This window comes from Urtica dioica, chromosome 4 (genome assembly GCF_054948205.1).
Source record: "Urtica dioica subsp. dioica isolate 48M chromosome 4, U.dioica_male_clone48M_v1_H2, whole genome shotgun sequence".
In the NCBI taxonomy this organism is placed as follows: domain Eukaryota; kingdom Viridiplantae; phylum Streptophyta; class Magnoliopsida; order Rosales; family Urticaceae; genus Urtica; species Urtica dioica.
The window spans coordinates 1,414,311-1,436,979 of NC_142759.1; the positions used below are offsets into that span (position 1 = coordinate 1,414,311).

The 22,669-nt window shown below is 35.3% G+C and overlaps 3 protein-coding genes across 4 annotated transcripts; 1 reads left to right on the forward strand and 2 right to left on the reverse strand.

The window, feature by feature from the left end:
* Nucleotides 1-409: 409 nt before the first annotated feature.
* LOC149399078 (1-aminocyclopropane-1-carboxylate synthase 3-like) lies at nt 410-2,433 on the reverse strand. Its single transcript, XM_089612681.1, has one exon. It carries the CDS (start codon nt 2,219-2,221, stop codon nt 821-823), a length of 1,401 nt encoding a protein of 466 aa, XP_089468807.1. The 5' UTR covers nt 2,222-2,433; the 3' UTR covers nt 410-820.
* Nucleotides 2,434-15,535: 13,102 nt separating this feature from the next.
* LOC149399079 (Pentatricopeptide repeat (PPR) superfamily protein) lies at nt 15,536-17,890 on the forward strand. Its single transcript, XM_089611761.1, has one exon. The coding sequence runs from the start codon at nt 15,668-15,670 to the stop codon at nt 17,831-17,833; it is 2,166 nt and encodes a 721-aa protein (XP_089467887.1). The 5' UTR covers nt 15,536-15,667; the 3' UTR covers nt 17,834-17,890.
* A 67-nt stretch (nt 17,891-17,957) lies between these two features.
* On the reverse strand, nt 17,958-21,041 carry LOC149399080 (putative pectin methylesterase CGR2). Of its 2 annotated transcripts, none has more exons than XM_089611762.1 (7): nt 20,880-21,041; nt 20,479-20,613; nt 20,343-20,382; nt 20,173-20,211; nt 19,596-19,970; nt 19,151-19,206; nt 17,958-18,402 (listed from the first exon to the last, which is right to left on the reverse strand). In XM_089611762.1, exons 2-7 carry the CDS (start codon nt 20,596-20,598, stop codon nt 18,250-18,252), a joined length of 783 nt encoding a protein of 260 aa, XP_089467888.1. In that variant the 5' UTR covers nt 20,599-20,613; nt 20,880-21,041; the 3' UTR covers nt 17,958-18,249. The 2 variants fall into 2 exon arrangements, with proteins under 2 accessions (XP_089467888.1, XP_089467889.1); XM_089611763.1 differs by lacking the exon at nt 20,880-21,041 and adding an exon at nt 20,769-20,789.
* Nucleotides 21,042-22,669: the final 1,628 nt, after the last annotated feature.

Consider the following 22,669-nt stretch of genomic DNA (forward strand, 5'->3'; position numbering starts at 1 on the left):
TAATATCCGTCTCTCCTATTTACGCGCTCAAAAATATGTAACGAATACACTAATCATTTCTCAACTCACCAATAATCAAAAGAGAGCTGATAATAAAATAGTCGGTTGAAACTTCATATATATATATATATATATATATATATATATATATATATATATATATATATATATATATATATGATTGCATAATGAAAACTCCTCGTCGTCGTCGGCAGCACGAGCCGCTAAACCCGCCAGCGTTATTACTTACGTATTGCATAGATGTATATTTTATATATATAATATAATATTATAACGTTCACACATAAACATGGCATGAGTAGAGTACAGTATTATTAGTGGAATGTACCAATGAAAAAGATTTGTTTTCGATGATCTACAATATAAATATACTCACTTGAGTGAATTATATCAACTATAATAATATTATCATTCATAATAACAAAATAGTATGTAGTAACTCGTAATTACATCAGATAATAATACATATATTCCTTGATTTTTTTTTTCTTTGTACGAGAGGAAAATAATAACACTTTTACACAAAATGTTGCTACTGCTATACGTCCACTTCTAATCCACAAAAAGGACAGAGTGCAGTACATACAAATCCCCCTACACTTAACACCCCTAATTAATTAACTTATAACTTACCCTTAATCAACATTAAAAATAATAAATAATAACCATATAGCATCATCATCGATCACCATATAAACCAATGAACTAGCTTGGCAAAAAATTCTTCCCTTTTTTTTTTTTTTTTTTTTGGAGTTTTAGTGACCGTGTGAGAGTGGATAAAAAAAAAAAAACGACCAGACTATCTTTGCTCGGGCTGGCGATCGCCGGCGTCGAAAGAGAGTCGGAAAACCCACTGCGAGACGGAGCGTCTGCGGTGGCTGCTCTTGGCCTTGGCGGCTCGGTGAAACTCGGCGTTGAGCTGGTCGACGAAAGCCTTGAGCCTCTTGACGGCGGTCTCGAGAGTGTCCTCGGACATGTTGGCGAAGCAGACCCTGAACCAGCCTGGCTCGCCGCAGTGGCACGACGACCCGGGAGAGATGTTTAGACCCACCTCGTAGACGATCCTCTTCCAGAGCTCGATCTCCGCCTCGAACGTGGCGGCTCTCAATAGGTGCCTCATGTCCACCCAGCAGAACAACCCCGCGTTGCTCCTCAGGCAACCGATCCCGGCTTTTCCCAGCCCCGACACCATCAGATTGTGTCGCTTCCTCAGCCTCCGCCGATTCTCCGACAAGTACTTCTCCGTGAACGACTTGTCCGAGAGGATCGCCGCCATCAGGCACTGCGTCTGCGACGACACGAGCCCGAAGCTCGACATTTTCGTCGCGGCCGAGACCACTTCTTCGTCGCCGGAGTAGATCGCTCCCACGCGGAACCCCGGGAGCCCGAGGTCCTTCGACAGGCTGTACACCACGTGGACGCGCTTCCTGAGCTCCACGTGGCGGTCTTCGAGCACTTCCATGACGCTGACGAAGCCGGGGGAGTCGAAGACGGTCCCGGAGTAGATCTCGTCGCTGATGACGTGGATTTTCCGGCTCTCGGCCGTGTCGAGGAGGAGGTTGAGCTCTTCCTCGCTCAGCGTGGTCCCGAGCGGGTTCGACGGGTTCGTGACCAGTACGCCCTTGACGCGTAGGCCTCTCCTCTCGGCTTCGTCGAAGGCGTCGGAGAGAGCCGACTCGGTGATCTTGTAGTCGTTGTCGCTCGAGCAGTGTATCGGGACGATCTCCGCTCCGGTCCGCCATTTCAGGTCTCGGTCGAACCCTGGGTAGTACGGCGTCGGGAGGAGAAAGGCCTCGCCTTGGTCGGCCAGGCAGAAGACGAGGGTCTCGTTTGCTGACGTGGCGCCGGCGGTGAGGACGAGGTTGTTGGGGTTGAATTCGACGCGGCGGCCGCGGATTTCGGACATGAAGTCGGCCAATGCGGATTTGAAGGAGGACATGCCGTGGTAGTCCTGGAAGAGCGCGAGGTCTCTGAACGTTGACTTTCCGTCGCGGCGGAATCCGGCGGCGTCGGGGTTGGCGGCGAGCCAGGCTTCTAGAAGGTCGAAGGAGAGCTGGTTCTCGGCGAGGCCCATTTGGATTATCCCTTTCGGGTTCGAGGCCTCGTCGAACGGGTTTTTCTCATATTCTTCCCAACCCAGGAAATACGACGAGTCTTGGCCGTGGTTATTGCACGAAGCCTTCGTTGACAAAAGAGACATTTTCCTTTCTGATATGTGTTCTTTGTCTTGATTCTAGTTTTGGAGTTCAGTGAGTGTGTGTGACAGTGGTTATGAGGAGAATGAGAGAATTAGGAGAAGATTGAAGAAGAAGAAGAAGATGATGATGAGTTTGTTTATGAATTTTGATGTGTTGTTTTGAGTTGCTGGAGTGGGACGAGACGTCTATTGCAATTGTAGTAACCATATTTATAGGCGCATACGTAGGAGTGATATTTTACTACTATTATTATTATGGTTATTTACAAGAAAATAAAATGAATGCCACGGTGGAAAATCAGGGAGACATACAATTTAAAAAAAAAATGAAAAGGAGAAAAACGAAAAAGGAAAACATACATACATTTGACTAGAGAAAAGATAGGTCTCTCTCTCTCTCTCTCTGCTTGGTATTTGATTAATTAATTAATTTATTGATAGAAACTAAGATATGTCATATGTGTGCTGAGAGACAAGAATGTTACGCGCTTTAGTCACCGTCCGAGAGTTGTCTGTAGTCTAAATGGCAATACTCTCAACTTGAACTCTCACGTATAATTTATGCCGCTATGCGTATAATTATACTCTCGCGTGGGCTTTTATAAAAATGTCTTATTTGACATTAAATCTAAGTCACTGTTTGACTTTGTCATTGCTTTAAAACACACAAAAATCAACTAATTTTATTTTATTTGGCATGAGAGAAAAATTGAGCTTTTTTTTTAATAACCTTATCGAAGGAAATTAATTTAAAAAATTATTAAATAAAAAGTAATTTTATGAATTTTTAAAATCATTTATATTATTATTATTCCAAATAAATGAAGCCTAAGCCAAATATATATATATATATATATGTATATTATATATATATATATATATATATATGAAAAAACAAGAGTTATTAAGATTAAAGGGTGTGTTATGACATATTAGAAAGTGGTTACCGACAAGAAATCACATAGAAAATGGTTAGAGTGGGCTACACGGTCCATGCAAACTAAGACCTACGTTGTGGCAACATTGGTCCATCTGCTTCCTCACATCTAATCTCTGTCTGCCATTTCCTTCACTCTTTTAGGCAATTCCCATTTCTTATTGTTTTTCCCTCTATGCCTTTTTTTGTTTTTCTACTTTCTTTGTTTTTATTAAAACAAACTTTGGAATTGGAAGTCAACCTTGTGAGAATCTGTTGGCAATAAAAGATTATTGTCACCTTGTGACAAAAGATTTTCACCAAAACTAGGTCGGTCCAAATCAAACATTTGATCATGCACTCCTCATATATTTATATAGCGGAATATTTGGGATTACTATCCATATTCCAAATATGTTTCATCTTTGAAGAAACAAATGTAAAGTGTGTATGCTCAAAGAGTAAGACCGCCCTTTTTCTACCTTTGGCTTTGAGACTGAATATTTAGGACGCTGATATTTCTAACCAAAGAAAATATCTTATCCTTTCTCATCTACCCTTGCAAAAATAAATATATGAACCTATTGGTAACAAAGTTGTAATTGTACTATACTACATTTGAGGTTGTTCCTGAATATTATATATAAGTAGAAAGGTTATATCATTCGTTTAAATCGACAATGATCTTGTATTTAACTGTTGTAGAGTACTTTTGGGCGGTGGAGTTGCGTGGGTTATCTTTCAATTTCAAACATTAATTTAAAGTTTTGCCACAACATTAACGTTTGTACCCAAAGTGTATATAAGACTAAAAGTTTGGTCGTTGCTAATTTGATTTAGTGGCATCTATGTTAAGTATAGATTGCTTTTGGTATGAAATATTTGTATATTTGATTTTTAGTGCTCTTTCTCCAATTCACAATTCTGTTTTTTTTTTTTTTTTTTTTTGTTGTTGTTTGTTTGGCATGTGTATTTGGTATAAATTTCATTTATATTTTGAATAAAATTATATGCTTTGAACATATAATTAATTCTGAAGGCATGTTGTAATTTTTTTATGAACTAGGTACATATATATATATATATATATATATATATATATATATATATATATATTTGTAGCATCTGTTTTTAATAATAAGATATATAAATCCTCAAAACATATATACAAATAATATGAACTAGGATGAAACAGGAATTACGAGTGCACAAATTTTTTTTATTCAAAGGAGTCTTTTATCCTCTATTTCTTCATTCGGCTTTCAAATTATTTCTTCTTGTCCTGCTTGTAAAACCATCGACGTCGATAAATATCACAAGTGCATTTCAAATTAAACACTGAGCACTTGCCTTCGTGCTTGCTTCTTATTCTTCATCAATATTATTTCATGTAATTTAAGTTATTTTAATAGTACATTATGCATAAAGGTTAACAAAATGACACATAAAAAAAAAAAATTACAAACGCAAAGTTGGAGGAAATTTTGTAATATAAGTAATATTATGCCATTGAGACAAATCGAGAGTTTATGATATTTTCCTTAAGTGGGTGGATGAAGAAGTATTACAAAGACTTAACAACGAACTAACCAATTGCCCGCCCTTTGTTTTTGGCTACCTGATTTTGTTTATTGGCTTAATTTTGAGTAACATGGTAACCGGATTTTACTACTTTTTATGGTTATAAAAGTAAAATAATAATTAGAATAAGTCAGAGAGCTCAGTTGAATAAGTCACCAACAACTTAAATATTGTGAAGGTAAGAAAAAGGTCATCAATCAAGAGAGACGAGTAAGTTCATTGATTCCTTTCCTTAGAAAAATAAATGTCAGATATCCAAGGTTTAAAATTTGGATACCGCTATTGATATTGATACTGATTTTAGTGAGATATTAGTTATAAATGAATATAATTAAAAATCACATCTATTAATATTTAAATATTAATAATTCAAATACAATATTTATGATTTTATCACTAAATACATTATTTTTACAATAGAAAAATAATATTAAATAATAAAAATGCTATTTACAGCTTAAAATTAATATTGTTTCATTTTATTAATGAAAAATTAAAATTCAACTCGATGACTTGCTCAAAAATACCGAGAGATACTGACTATATTTTATAGGGCACTGTAGCGAAATAGCCAAAATGAAACTATGAAATTTGTTTTTAGCCTATGTTTCACAATTTTTAGTGAAATAGCCAACAGACTTATGTGGCAATAATTAAGGTCTGATTTACCCTTATTTATTAACAAATTCGTCACTTTCTCTTTCTTACTTTTTTCCTACACTTTTTTTTTACATAAAAACTTCAAAAAACCATATCTATCTCATATGAATTCGAAATTGAGTGATTCCAAATCCTACGGATTCGTGACGCCGATATCTTCAAAAATAGATCCATTGTGTTTGATGAAAAATCATGTTTAATACCATAGATGTAGAAAAATCACGTTACTACCTTAAATATGGAAATAACTGGAAATTTTTAAAATTATCAAAAAAATAAATGGAAACGTAACTATGATGCATTAAACATAATTTTTCATCAAACACAATGGGTCTATTTTTGAAGATCTCGACGCCACGAATTTGTAGGATCTGAAATCACTCAATTTCGAGTTCGTATGAGAAATATACGAATTTTTGAAGTTTTGATGCAAAAAAATTATTTGAAAAAAAAATAAGAGAGATAAAGTGACGAATTTGTTAATAAATAAGGGCAAATCAGACCTGGTTACATAAGTCATTTGACTATATCACTAAAAATTATCAAACATAGGCTAGATCCAAAATCACATGTTTAAAGTGGTCTAGTTACTTACAAATCTCTATTTTATATCTATCTACAAACTGAGATAAAAGAATAAAATAAAATAAAATAAAAAAGAGAGAGAAGGTTAAAATTAAGTAGGTGAGTTGCTAGAGTGGAATACGGATGGGCCAATGGGTGTGTAAAAGCAAATATTAGTCCGCTCCCAGATTTGGAGACCCTTTATTTCTTCTTCTTGTCTTTGGCTTTTATGTTTATAGCTTAATTAATAATAGTTTTATAATCAATTTATAGCATTATACATATATTAGTTCATAGTCAATTATAATGCGCCTATTAGACACGGTGTTAAGTGATGAATAACCTAAAGTGTAAGACAGCTCATGATGATCTTACTCTTTTGGCGCTCAACCCGATTGATCGGATATTCCTATATCGAATATATAGAGATATCAAAAAGTGCTTAGAATGTGCTAAGATGCTTCAATTTTATATTAAATGTTATGACTGAATCTATAGGATAAAGTGAAGACGAATTATTATTCAAAATTAACCGGAAGGAACATATCACATATGGAAGATCTTGAAATTAAAAAGAGAGAATAATAAAACACTTGCAAAAAGATTTCGCAAAAAAAAAAAAAAAATAGAATTCTCGAATATTTTAAAGTTTTTGGGAAATTTTCAAAGTTTGTTTTTCTTATTTTTTAAATTCTTAATTATGTTTTTTTACAGAGAATTCAAAATATTACCAGAATAGTAATTCTGTTTTGATACTGTTATATATGTATATATATATATATATATATATAATTTTCGGCGTAGGTAATTAACAAAATTAAATATTATAGAACAGTACAGTTGGAACAAAATTTCTGTTCCGATAGTGTTCATGTATCTATAATTTGGAACAAAAATTCTGGTTCAAAAATTCGGAACAAAATTTACGACGTTCCATTGATTCCTCTGGTTTTACATTATATGATATTATAAATCCTCAGTATTCTATAATAAACTTTCAATTTGTTGTTAGTAGTTGTGAGATGGTATAAATGTGTACAATAAATTTAACAGGGTGAACCACTTCATTATTTACGTGGAATTTCTGAATACCCTCTTCACTACCTTATTAGTAATTTAAGTAGTACTTTTGTCAGCCATTTGACTTGAGAAATTTAAATTAGTCCAAGTAAATGCAGTTGATTTCCGTGATAGCGATTACTGGGATGCAACTTTTCATTTTTAAATAAAAAAAGATAATCGACTTTAATTTATAAACTAACAAACCAGTAACAATAACGTGTCAAGGTGCTTAAACGGATTTTTTTTTTTTTTTTTGCAGTTTTAAATTTGCTTACTGATTAATACGGTTGACTAATACGCTTACCTATTTTAGTGGCTTATCAGTTTTTTTTTTTTTTTAACTGATTATACTGTTTTCAGAAGAGATCTTCTACAACCAAAGAACTTGATGGTAATTTAAAAAAAAAAAAAAAAATCAGATGCAAATGAGGAAACTTAAGAAGGTTATGATTGTAGAGCGCCTTTAATTATATAGTGCAAGATGTTTATGAGTTGTGTACATATTTAATTAAGAAGCACATTAATCTCAGTTAAATCATGATATGCTGAAGCGTTGTAATTGAACCTGATTGAAGCTGGTAAATAAATATATAAATAACGTATAGCTGTATATTTTATTGTTTTATAAGTAATGACATTTTGAACAAACAACGCCCTATAATAAATAAGTACAGCCACTTTGAGGAGTAAATACATAGCGTACATGATTTGACCGTTTTGAAATTCGCCAAAAGTGACCATGCAAAATGGTGCCGTAACTTATATAAACTTACTATACATGTCCATACAAACTAACTGATATTCGAAGGTTGTGCATGCAATATTCCTTTTTAAGGTACGTAGTAGTAGTAATTAGACTAGCTAGTCTTCGTTATATTGTTCTATCTCATTACATGACGTCATCACTTGAGATATGTATGTGAACATATTGACTTCAATATTGGAAACAAAAAGAAATTAACGGAGCCCAATATACATATGTATAAATTACCAAATATATCCTCCTGTAGTTAATGAAAGAAGGAACTCGCTACATGATAGACTGGATGACAAATACTATATAAATGTATACGACAGCAAAATATTATATGTATATAAATATTTATTATGTATATACTTAGTCAATTCAAACTACAAACTAAGTGTCTAATAAAATAGTCAAAGTTTTATAAGTTAGTGTATTGAGTCACTTATATTTTAAAAGTTTTATAAGTTTTATTATGTATATATGAATTATGACAAATATTATCACTCTTTTTTTTTTTTTTTTTTTTTTTTTACTGAAAGAGGGTGTGGATATATTTGACCTTAAGGCTTTAGGCAATTATGCACTTTTCACAAATAAGTTAATATATCAATGACCACGCTAGCTACCACAGTTTGAAGTTTGAAGATGAAATCATTTACAGCGAGGAACACGTATGAAGTAACGTTATCATTATTTACTGAAAGAGGGTGGGGATATATTTGACTTTAAGACAACTATAAAATTTTCACAAATTAATTGCTCAACGACGTGCATATATATACACATATATATATATATATATATATATATATATAATTACATGTATATTATATGTGTGGGTGTGTGTATTTAATATATGAAAAGACAATTGACTGCAAAACAATTACACATTTAAGGATAAAAATCATGTTGTGTTAAAAAAAAAATCCGATTCATCACTTTTTAACTGTACCCCATTACGAATTTTATCTTAATAAAAAAAAAATGTCGGAAATAGTGCTCAATTATTGCGTGGTTAAATTGTCTTGGATACACCATACACGTGCTACAGTAACTGTCCCGGAAAAATAAAACTAATCTCGTTTATAGTATTTTATTTACATGTTATATTTTTTAGGTTATTTTTCCGTTCAATTTCATAATTTTATAGTAAATTTATGGTCGTTTTCTTCCCAATACATCAATGGTAAATAAATTTGTGATTTCGGATCATAAACCTGGCCATTACATTGAGTTGCACATCAAACACACTTATTTATTCATGAGTTCTTGAATGTCTTCACAGCACTTTAAAACGAAACGTACTTTATTATCGATCATAAAAACCGTTTTATTTTAATCCAATTAAATTATCAATTATCAATACATATATTTATAGTGTCACTTTCAAATGTTTGGTCTGTTAATTGGATTATATGTTGAAAATTTTAATATTGCTATCGCTAATTCTTTGTGAACAAGGTAACATTGACTTCATTGATATTCAACTTAGAATTTGGTCGTGGGTTGAATATATCCGCATGCAATATATAATATAACGAAGTAATCCATGAAGTTGACACTCCAGAAAATAATAAAATGCATAATAAGATTATCCATTATATATTGTCAAGAGATAGTTAGTATACATGGCATTATTTTTTTTATATAAATAAAATAAAGGTAATTCGTGTGAAAGGTACTAAAAGTCACTATTGGAAAATGACTTGCTAAAGATGATCAAGTATTCATTAATAAGGGCATGGTTGTGCATATGCATGAGTCAAGCTGTCTAAATTAATTGATTTTTTCATGGCATTAGCTACATAAATATAAAAATATATAGTATTTATCCAGAGATATATGTTGTAGCGTACATAAATATACATAGATGGACCACTCTGTTAATAGAATACCCATGTATTCCTAAGCATGGGCTACAACGATCTGATTGATGTAATTAATTTGTGACAATTTTTTTTGGATTGACCAACGACACGAAAACAACTTGTGCAACTACTTGCGAAGACATCTCGCTTGACGAGATATATAATTGTCCCTAAGTTTTTCTTAATTAATTAGGATATGAAGGCGTACTTTTTTAATTTACAGCTGGATAATAAATTAATTAATTAATTAGACATTATTATTATAATTAAAACCATTTATCCTCTGTCTGATATATAGACGACTAGCCGTATCATACATACATTTAAATTTTCATTAAATGTTATTACAATATTGATGTTCTTAAAAATGAAAGAATTAATATATTTAGCCAAAAAAAAAACATTTTGAAAGAATATCGTGATCTATGTTGGCTAGGTTCATCATAAATAACGTTGCACATATCATTGATTGACGATGGCAAAAACGTAATATTGAATGTCAAGTCACGTGATGATGCAACATTGCACAATATGTATGTGTTTATTTATGTAATATATATATATATATATATATAATAAAAATAACAAAAAATTAGGTGACAAGCCAATTAAAACGTTTAGGATTGCTATATAGCAACTGTTTCGTAAGTCTCAAATAAATATCCATAAATATGACGTGTCATTCCTGAGTTGTCCTTTTATTGAAATAAAATGGTGGGATATTAATTACTTTAATTTACACTTGTAAATATATGGACGTGGATATTTACGAAACGTTGGCTATTTACCTAAGATTTACGAAACGTTAACTATATAACAATGTGAAATTGTATATATAGTTATATAGCTAATGGACCTAAAAATAACTCATTTAATTGTCTAGGTAACACGACAAGCATGTATTAGAATGACACAGTTTATGATGTGCTTATAATAATCATACAATTAAACCATTCAGTTTTATGGCTCTAGCAAGAATATATCCTAATTATATTCATATTATCTCAATCAAGTGCAAATGTTGATGCAATTTTTTTAGTGAAAATGACGTGTATGTAGCTGATTAACAACGTACAAACTTAAATTTTGATTAATGATCAACGTTTTGTTAATTTTGTGAAATAGTTATTAACGATACAAAAATATTTGAATTATAAAAAAATATATAAATTAACATTGTCACGTTAGATTCAGTGACTATATTTGAAACGTTATTAACATTTCAAGTGACCTAATCCGTTATATTTTTTTATCTTTAAATATATAAGAAGAAAATCAAATTTGAGCATAACTAATAATAACTAACTAGATGACATATTATATGTTCGTTATTTAATTGTGATTTTGTATGTAATTGTCAAAATAATAATAAAAATAATGGAAGAGGGGGGCCACGTGGCCTGTGGGAGAGGGAGGGATATTAGGGCATGTGAGAGCCTCGTTGAAGTGCCTCCCAAGGCGTACCCATATAAAACCCACAATCACAAATGCTTCAAGGGACCATCTAAAACTCGCGGTCCTTTGGGTGACACCTAACGTGGCACACACGTTATAACTCTATTCCTATGAGAGACAATTTCATTAACAACTTGCTTCCTTTTTTTTAAATACCCTAGGCCCCAATTATATGCATATATATATATATATATATATATATATATATACATATATTGTATATGATATATCATCTCTCTCGATCTATATATATTATTTATATCAATGTATTGAATTAAAAAAATCTTAATGTATATATATATATATATATATATATATATATATATATATATACACACTAGTGTTCATTGTCAATATAGGTATATATTTGTGATTTTTTTTAGGTAACTTAATAATAGGGGTCAACGAAAATTACGCCTACCAAATCCGAATCAGAAATTAATGGAGAGAGCATGGGCGGAGCCACGTGATGCCCCGGGAGGCAAATGCCTTCTCAAATTTTTGAAATCGTATATTTTACCTGCGATATATATATATATATATATATATATATATATATATATATATATATATATATATATATATATATATATATATATATTAGTCGAAAGTTATATTTTTTTCATAACTGCCCCTACAAAGAATTTCTTTAACATCTACCCCTCTTCAGAGAGAGAAAGATTCTCACTTTTTAACGTAGTTATTGTGATTTTGTTTGTTTATTCAAAATTCCTAAATTTGTTGATTTTTCTTTTGCATTTTGCACTCTCGTAGTATTGACTAAGTTAATCCAGCAAAATTATTGTCAATGGTTTGAAGTCCAACCTTTGACTTTTAAGTTATTTTAATGATAAACGGCTTTAAAAAAATATGCAATATATTTATTATTATTATTATTATCTTTCGTAGCTCAGTCATGGTTATTCTTAGTCTTTCTGTGGAAGGAGCAAGGAAAATTGTGTTGAATTTTATGGCATTGTGTAATATATAAATGCTAGCTAAACAAAAGCTTACCATGTACATGTGGTCTTTTATTTGAATTATTAAGAAATTTGGTTATAATATTATCTATAAAATAAAACCTTACATCACCCTGGTCAACATTTGTCGCTACATGTATTTTGTACATACATATTGAATATTAAATATATTAATAATAAATACCAAAAATATTTGAATCATATCCACATCACACATGCGCAAACAGTTATGCATTGAAAAAGAGATTCAAGGTTGAATATGATTCCATAGAAATGTGACCATGAATGATGATCGCTAATTATTTTCCAAAACTGGATATTTTCTTTTGGCCAAACCGGTTCTTATCCAATTGGGTTGGTATAATCACCTTAAGAAATAAAAGCCACATTTGTACCGCACATATAAAACACTAAGAGTTAAGCATTATCTTTACATATATAGGTTGTGTATATACCAATTTATTGGCTAAAAAAAGCTAACAAAAGATTTTGTACTGCAAAGCATATCAAGTTATTTCAGTGGTTCATGCATGGTATAGTGGAAAATGTACGTGACATGGATATACCTGAAATTATCAATGTAAATAGATAGATAGTCATATCTGACCACACATACTTTCTCTTCCTGAATTATAGAGTAAGAAACACTTCCAATATTATATGCATGTTCATGTACATTAATCTAACTTAACACATACCCTTATATAAATATATATAGGCAATTAATATGTAAACTATCCCAACTATCTCCTATAGAACTACTAAATATTGTTGTCACAAAATTTAGCCAGCGCTCATTCGTCACTACGTACGTACAATATACACATAAATAATTTTGAAAAATATAAATAAATAATAGACCCGGCAGGGATGAAATTAATTGTATGGATATATGAGAAATTAAGACAATAAATAAGCCTTATTTGGCTATACATGCATGAATAAATCAACCAGTGTTCAAAGTCGATCGGTCCAATTTAGTTTAGACAGTGAAGCAAGTTGTTCAAAGTCGCTTATTATTTATGAAGAGATGAGACAAAATTAGACAGAGAGCAAATGTTGAATTGAAGAAAACTCCTGGTCCTGCAAAGAAGAAAATATATATATATATGCTAGGCTTCACTTTCATACCCAGATGGAATTATTTGTCTCGTAGCTCACTGATCATATCACAAACTTTTCAACAAAAAAAAAAAAAAAAAAAAAAAAAAAAAAAAAAAACTGGGCCAGAGTTTTCAAGTTGAAATTGAAGGGTAAACTAAACAGTCAAGCATGGAAGGTTGTGAAATAAGCACAGAAAAGAGGGTCTCATTTATTAGCCCTACACTTCGCTAATTATTTGAAACACCCATCCATATCAAGCAATCTCTCACATTACATTACACACACAAGTAAGTCAATGTTTGTTTGCCCTATTGCTTCTCATATGGGGACTCATCACAACCCACCTTGAAAGCGAGTCTTATCTTGACATATTTGCTTCAATGCGTGTTTATTGTGTAGTATTACATACATATACAGTATACATATATATCCCCCCTAATAATAGTGCTATATAGCTACTACCTTACCTAGCTTTCTCTCTCTTTCCCAATTAATACCAGCTCATCATTTTTTTTTTGCAACAATTTATTTGTTTACAATGTTCATCACTATTATTGGTACCTCACTTCTAATCTTTTGAGAAATGACGTTTGAGTCCTTATATATGGTATAAAATGTGAATATCCGTTTCACAAGGCCTATACTCACTCAACACACTTAAGTCATCATATTCACAATCACAAGCATGTTATCAATTATTAGTGTTATCTTCTTCAATTTTATTATTGTAACGACTTGCAACATAAATAAATAAATAAAATAAATGAAACAAGAAAAACTAGCTAGGCTAGCTCTCTCTAATTTCCTCAAAAGGGCCTGTTCAATCGGGCCATAACAAAAAAAAAAAAAAACACTCAAAAACACAATTGGGACAGAATGTGAGAATTGGAGGCCCATTAGAAGTACTGAATTAACCGACAAGTTTAAGACAGCCGGTATGGGATGCCTATGGGCACTATAAGAATCAGAAACGCCAATTACTCCGACTTTCTAACTTATTATCATATTATCAACTAGAGACTTCTTGACAGCTATATCTATAGGTTTCATATATAAACGGAGAGTTGAAAGAGAGACTAAGAAAATGTGAGCTTCAAGGCTGAAATCAAAATCTCTGCCAAAGGCTGAAAAGGGCCATTGGGCCCAGACCAACTAATAAATGGGCCCATTCTTTGCTAAACATGTGTTCCCATTTCTCTCTCGGCTAGCAAAGATGCTGTCTGAATCTTTGTCTTTCTCTGCTTATGTGTAAATACTATTTTCAAATATCTTTATATGTGGATATGCCAAAATTTTGGAAGATTAGTGGTGGTGGTTTCATATGGGAGACTAGGGTTTGGTGAGATTGAAATATAATGAATGTCGATATTACAAATGATTTTTGAATTATGTGGGGTATTGTGATATGTTATGTTATGTGATGTGAGTATTTGTATCGTTTTTTTACATTATTTTATTTGGTAAGTACCTATACTATAGTATCGTCTTCACTAGTTGTTTCGATGCACAACTCAAGTGTGCATTACATTATACATATGATACAAATAATAAGAAGAAAAAAAATGTATATATATATATATATATATATATATATATATATATATATTGCTTGTGTAAATAATCGTTTGCAAATAGTTATCTTTAATGTCAGGGAAGGGAAGAGGACGATATTGAAGAATTTTAAATATAACAGTTAATTTCTTAAATTCTAAAATGGTCAATTTCATTAGAATGTGGAGAACTTTATCCTCTATGATATTCCGACTTAAATACTATTATCAAACTCAATCGAGTTTTGGAACAACTTGCATGAGCAATCATATTATAATAAGATATTCCGAGAAAGGAAGTCTGTGAAAAATGAAGCTTGGCAAAGGTTTAGATGAAATACAAATATCCGACTCGCAACATGAGTAGAAGAGTAAATGTATAGTATAATAGCGGTATCTTTTAAGCTAATTACGTTGAAATGCTATTCCTAAGATTAAAGGTAATATAAAATAATAATACTAAAAAGTTCTTTTACCAGATGTGAAAATATTGTTTTGGTCCAAAAATTGTGTTTCATGATGCAAGTCGTCATAAAATAATGCATTTTGTGATATTTTATTCATAAAATACTCTTAATTTTGGAAGGAAAAAATAATATTTTGATAATTATATATGTTAAATTTAATTATTTTTTATTTATAAAATATGGTAAAAAAAATATTATTGATGTTCATTTCTATAAAATTAAACTCTTCAAAATTATATGTTAGACATATGTCTCCCTATTTTGGTTTCTTTGTAATATTTGGTTTTTTCTTGAAATTTTCTTCAACCCAATGTTATCCACATAGAATAAATGGACTGTATAAACGTTAAGAAAAGCCCATCATGAGCCCAACAGCCATAGATTGCAATGCACAGCAAAGCTCATGACAATTCCCCAAACGGAAATCACTCGGATTTCAACCCAAACAAATTAGATTGGAGCAACATTTTCTTTTCTTTTTGGGTATCTAATAGATGAGCCAATATTCGTGGAACATCCAAAACTTTGGCCAACGTTTGAAAACATGCATAGCCGAGAGAGAGACGTTGAGAGGGAAATCACTACATGCCTTGTACCTCAAGTCACTCGTCCCTCACACGACCTACCTCTCCAACCACTTCATCATCTTCTACTCCAAATGCGGCTTCCTCCAATCGGCTCGCCGGACCTTCGCCGGAACCCTAAATCCCAACGTCTTCACCTTCAATGCCCTCCTCGCGGCCTACACCGCTAACTCCATGACTCACCTCGCACGCCAGCTGTTCGACGAAATTCCCCAACCAGACTCAGTCTCTTACAACACTCTCATCACCTCTTATGCTGGCTCTGGAGACGCCATTGAGGCTCTCCGGCTGTTCTCCGCCATGAGAGGCGCCGGAATTGACGCTGACGACTTCACTCTCTCGGCCGCCATCACGGCCTGCTCCGGCAGTAGCGGTGGCGCCACGGTCCGGCAGCTTCATTCGGTGGCGGTCTCTGGCGGGTTCGATCGATTCCCCTCCGTGAGCAATTCCTTGCTCACTTGCTATGGAAAATCCGGGGAGATTCGAGAGGCAGAGCGGGTTTTTCGGTCCATGCAGGGGTTTGGAAGAGACAACGTGTCGTGGAACGCGATGATCGCGGCTCTTGGGAGGAACCGAGACGGGCTCGGAGCGGCTCGGATGTTTCAGGAGATGGTCCGAACGAGGGGCTCGAGGGTTGTCGATGTGTTCACGCTCGCGAGCCTTTTGACTGCCATGGAGGGTTCGCCGGCCGGGCTTCAGTTTCACGCCAGGGCGATCAAGTCCGGGTTTAATTTGAACGCCCACGTGGGGAGCGGGTTGCTTGACTTGTATTCCAAGTTACCCGGCGGGGCGTTATGGTTCGAGAAGATATTCGAGGAGGCGGTTTCGCCGGATTTGATTATGTGGAACGCGATGATAACGGGCTACTCTCGGAACCCTGACTTCTCCGTGGCGGCAATCGATTGCTTCCTCGAGATGAGACGGGCGGGACATTTTCCGGACGATTCGAGCTTCTCCGGTGCGATCATCGCGTGCTCGAATCTCTCGTCGCCCTCACAAGGGAAGCAGATTCACTCCTTAGCGATCAAATCGGAGATCACGCCGGGGAAGCTCTCGGTGAGCAACGCCCTCGTGACGATGTACTCGAGGTCCGGGAATCTCCGGGACGCGAGGAAGATCTTCGACGGGATGCCCGAGCGCAACGAGGTCACGATGAACTCGATGATCGCGGCGTACGCGCAGCACGGCCTCGGCGCCGAGTCGCTAAGCCTCTTCGACGAGATGGTCCGGGCCGGGATCGGGCCCACGGGCTCGACCTTCGTCTCGGTCCTCTCGGCCTGCGCCCACGCCGGGATGGCCGAGGAGGGTCGAAAGCATTTCGAGTCGATGAAGAGCCGGTTCGGGATCGAGCCGGACGCGATCCACTACTCATGCCTCGTCGATCTCCTGGGCCGGACGGGGAATCTCGACGAGGCCGAGGAGCTCGTCGAGTCCGCATCGTTCGTGCCCTCCTTCGCGGGCTGGGCCGCGTTGCTCGGCGCCTGCAAAAAGCACGGGAAAGTCGAGCTGGCTCTGAAAGTCGCGGACCGGCTCGTTGAGTTCGAGCCCACGAATGCTTTGCCGTATGTGGTTCTCGCGAACATGTACGCTCGGGCCGGGAAATGGGCCGAGGCCGCCGGAGTTAGGCGGGCCATGCGGGCCCGTAGGGTGAGGAAAAAGCCCGGTTGCAGCTGGATCGAGGTGGGGAAGCGGGTACACTATTTCGTGGCCGAGGACAGTTCTCACCCGATGATAAGGGAGATCCACGCTTACTTGGCCGAGATGATGACGAGGATCGGGCGGGTCGGGTACGTTGTGGACCCGAGGTGGGCCCACGTGAAGGAGGACGAGGCGGTGGAGGGAGAGACTGAGGCGAGGCTCGGACACCACAGCGAGAAGCTCGCGGTCGCGTTCGGGCTCATATCAACCGGAGAAGGAGAGCCGATTCTCGTGGTGAAGAATCTCCGGATATGCGGGGATTGCCACAACGCCATCAAGTTTATATCTGCTGTGACCGGAAGAGAAATCACGGTGAGAGACAACCACCGGTTTCATTGCTTCAAAGAAGGGCATTGCTCCTGCGGGGATTTTTGGTGACTGAAAACATTTTTAGGGTTTGTTTATTATTGAATTTGTAACATGTTAAATGTGATTTCTCTCTATAAATTAATTTATTCATCAACATTGAATGGATAAAAAAAAAGTGAGTAGATCACTGGTAAAAAAAAAAGTACTAGGAAACAAAATTCTTAATTTATAATTGGTTCATAAATAGAACTATAATATCAGCCTATACTTTCATGAATCAAATCAAGTAAAACTCAACCGTGAAGAGGTTGAACAGACAATACAGCAGGGGGATACTCTTTTAACTTTTCTCAATAATCAATATAATGAATGACCTAAAAGCCGGGCATTTCTTACACGCCTAATCGACCTGTCTTCGTGTTTTTTTTTCGGTGGCCTTTAATTCACGCAAAAATCGTGAATGAATCGGCACTGTAATTCACAGATTAGTTATAGGACTTGAGGTGAAACAATTGACAGCTTGGCTCGTACAACTTCTTGGACGCAGCCTGTTCAAACTTCTTGATGGCGACTTCGTTTTCTTCCAAGCTTGTTTGGACGAAAAATCGAATCCACCAAGACGAGCTTCTCATTTTGGCCTAAACCCAGAAAAATAAACACCATAAGAACAAACCACATAACTTCCAGGATATACTAATCCATATAACTTCTAAATCTCTAGCCGAACATAAGTCTACTTTAAGAAGTGTAACATGTGGATCCTGTATCCAGCCATGGATAATATCAAGCTACAGATTTTGACATGTTACTTCTTTTGTTTCTTTGATGCTTGGAATTCCGTTCAATTTGTGATATGTTCTGGTTTCATTATGAATTTGATTAGACCTTTGTAATTCAAGACTAACAAAACATGAAAATACAAAGATAGTTGCAAGATTTCAAGAGTGTTGTTCTTACATGATGGACACGTCCCAATTTAACTCAAGAAATACCTGTCTTGTCCCATGCCTCTTTTCTTTTAAGGCCAAGTATTTTATTTTATTTTTGACATCTTAATGCTTAGTGGATTTAACTAACTAGTAATTTCTTATTACAGTTCACTAACAGAATTCCAATTAGAAATTAAAGCTTCCTGTTCCAGACTGGCTTTACAAATCCTTATTAATTTTACCATCTTAAGTCAGATTAGATCGAATTCAACATAACTTATAATCCACTGATGGAATTCCTTTTGCTAGACCGCCTATCAATTGCATATACTCAGTGATGACAACTATTAGCAAAATTCGTATGAACGCGAATCACTATTAGCATAATTTTTAACACTGCTGCATAAAATAAAATAAGTAAATAAATAATGCATCACAATAAGCATATGTCACTTACAGGGCGTCCAAACTTTGAGAGCTCAGGAAGTTTAGCTCTCTGCTTCCCAGGGTAACCTATGTACGAAAATGGATGGAAAACATTAAATTCGTGATTACCAGAACAAAATAACATGCTCGTAGAAATCATAACCCAAACACAGAGTATATAATATAATGCATCTATTGATTTAAACAGATAAGAACAAAGCATGACCCAAATACTACAGCTGAAAGGTGTGTTTTAATTTGTAATTCACTATCAGCAACAGATCCTTTTCCATAGGCTTCTCTAAACTAGCATGTTTGACGATATCAGTTTATAATCTTGGCTTATTCGACTGGTCTATAGAACACATGGTAAACTACCTCCCAATATTATCCAAATAACAATATTAAAAGCAGCGATACCTGGGATGATCTTAGCTATTGCATTCTCATCGGCATAAAAAATTTCAGGGGATTACCTGCAAAGATTACAAGACTCTCAGAGGACACCCTTGCCAATTCTGGGAGGGTCTTGTTGAGATATTTCGGGGAGAGGTAATCCAAAGCTTCTGAGACAATGACCAGAGAGAATGACTTGGATCTGTACGGAAGTGGGAACTTAAGATCGGCGACTCGGACGATGCCTTTTTGCACAAGACTCTTGCAGTTCGCATCAGCATCCTCGATATCGTACGGTTCAATCCCCCATGCCTCGGTTTCCTCTTCCTTCAATAATGAGGAAACCACCGAGCAAGTGTCGGGGCCGACGTGCAAGACTTTTCGCATACTGTCACCGTACGCTTTTTTGAGAAAAGGGATCGCTCTTTGGACTTCGAACGCACAAGAAAAATCGCCTGAAAAATATAATAATGAATCACCACGACTCTTGCTACATAATTTATCTCAAATTGACTCTTGGGATACAACAAATACACAAAAATGGCTAGATCTTCTTCCACCCCATCTTTTTTTTTTTCCAAAACACATTGAGCTTGAGCTGTATATTTCCTTTTAAATGAAAAAACCCAATCATGATAGATGGAAAAGGGCGATTACCTTCAACCCTGCTGACCATTTTATCCCCTTTGAAAACACCTGAAAAAATAATACAAAAACCAGAAGTTTTAACATTGCAATCCCACTGAAAAAAGTCATCGAAATCCAAAGAAACATGGATTTAAGAAAAGAAAATTGCTAAGCATCGACAAATTTAAAAGTGTGCGGACCTGAGCCACTGTAAGCATAGGTGATCAAAAGCACCGCACCCTGTAATTTTAGATCAAACCAACCAAAACTCAGAATTCGATACAATGCACGCCATTTTCATCATCACAAAATAATAATAATCTAAAATTTTATTACCACGACGACGAGACCTATCGACAGCAAAGGAGAAGCCCTAGACTTCGAATTCAACGCCCCGGCGAACGGAAAGTTCCCGGCGCGGCGGTTCTGATTCGTTTGCGGTCTCCTCGAAGACATGCCTACCTCCGAGCTCTGTCAAAATGAAAATGCCAGTTCTTTAACCACTGGAAATGTTATCTTTATCAATGTACCATTAGAAAAAGAAAAGAAAAAAAACTGTTCTAGTCTTCAGGCATTTGCGCAACATTGTTTTTCGAAAAACGAAAACCACAGATCAAAATCTATACCGAATTCTAAGCAGATCGATTCAGATCCAGAACCAAAACAAACAAAATATACGCATATTCTATATAGATGCACACCGACATGTGAATGAATCATATATTATTCAGAAGTACCTGCAAAATCGAGAGAGAGAGAGATTGGATCGTAGATCTGCGAATTTCTAGTTCGCGTATTTTCGTCGTGTAGCTGTGGCTCGAGAAGAGATAATGTGAATGTGAAGAAGTGAAGTGTGGGAACAAAAGAAAGAAGAGTATAAAGAGGTGTTTTTAATTAATAATTTAATATAATATTCTATATATATAATTTGAAAACGGTAAATTATTGGGAAAAAGCGATGTGCGTACGGGGACACAAAGAGCGCGCAAAAGAAACGCGGAATGGAATTCGGTGTCTTAATGATGTGATTTAACCGATCTGTCTGTCGGCGCGGTGACCCTGGGTATTTTCGACTTTTATGTTGTTTTATTGTTTGTTTCTCCATTCTAATCTAATTACGGGAATGTGTCCACCACAATTCTTCATCTTTGCTGATAAATGATCTTTAATTTAATGGATTAATTAAATATTTTTTCCATCGACTCGCAACGACATGTCATCTCAAGTCTGAAAAATAACATCCGTACTCTTGTAATCTTGCATGGGTGAAATCATACTCTTTATGTCAAAATCTACTTGACGACGTTAAAGTAGTGAAGATAAAATGATATTTTTCCTCTCATTCATTCTTTTATTTTATTTATCCTTTTTATTATTGTTTAAAAGAGTATTGCAGGTATGACAAGTTCAGAACGCCGTTCGTTTCTCGTCGGAGGCTCAATGAAGTTATTTGGGGTTTATGAGAAATACTCATCACTTCTCCAAGGATGCTTCCCTGAGAACTTGAGCTTTCGGGGAATTCTTTTGAGCCTTTTTCTTCAATTCCAATTCCATTACTTTCTCATATGTACATACAAAAAACAATAAAACAAAAATTATTCGGATATCAGTCTAAAAACAAAAGTCGGTCTTGATCATGAAAAACTCCATTGAAGCTTTGACTAGAGCAGTTCCAACCGAAATCTTCAAATATCAGTCCAAAAATTTTGTGGGGACTAAAAATGACTCTTTTCTAAAACTTTTATTGGGCTTTTACGAAGCCCAATGGTTGATGGAAGCCCAATCAGTATCTAGCCCACTACGCCTCAAGGTCCAGCTCGGGCCCTGGTTCGGATAAGGATGATGATCCTTTGTCTTCCCAGCGAAGTATCAAGACGAAGTCTCAGTCAAGGCATGTATTCCCGTCACGAATTCCGGATCTAGGACGATTTCCACCAAGTAGCAGACGAAGTCTTCACCACGTGTCTCTGAGGATTTCGTACCTCGCCTAGTCTATAAATTCTCTCCTTCAGAGAGAATTCACACCGACTCTTTACGTACGCGCGACCTATACTTTTAGTCCGCAATTTACGATCAAGTCTGTAATCTTGAGTTCGCTGAGTATATTCTTATTCAGTGACCTCGTTTGTAATCGAAGTCCCTTCAACATAACAGTTCATTTTCTCTTAATTACGTTTAGCCAATTTCATTTATAAAGTCTTTTGAGATCCACTTAAATATAAATCAAATAAACACTTTATTATATAGTTTTCTTCGTGATTATTGAGGGCTCGGTTTCCGACATCGACAAATTTCATCTTTTTTTCCACCACAAAACAAAATATACATAAACCCATTACAAAATCTGGTTCTGGATTGATAAAAATTTACTTGAACAGAGTGAAATAGTTCATCAGATTTGATCTCAAAGCAGAAATCAACTTTTAAGATTATTTTGTCAATGCCAAGAGATCTTATACCATAATTAACCCCAAATTACAACCCATATTATCACCAAAAAAGTTATGAGTATTTCTCATGCCCTCGC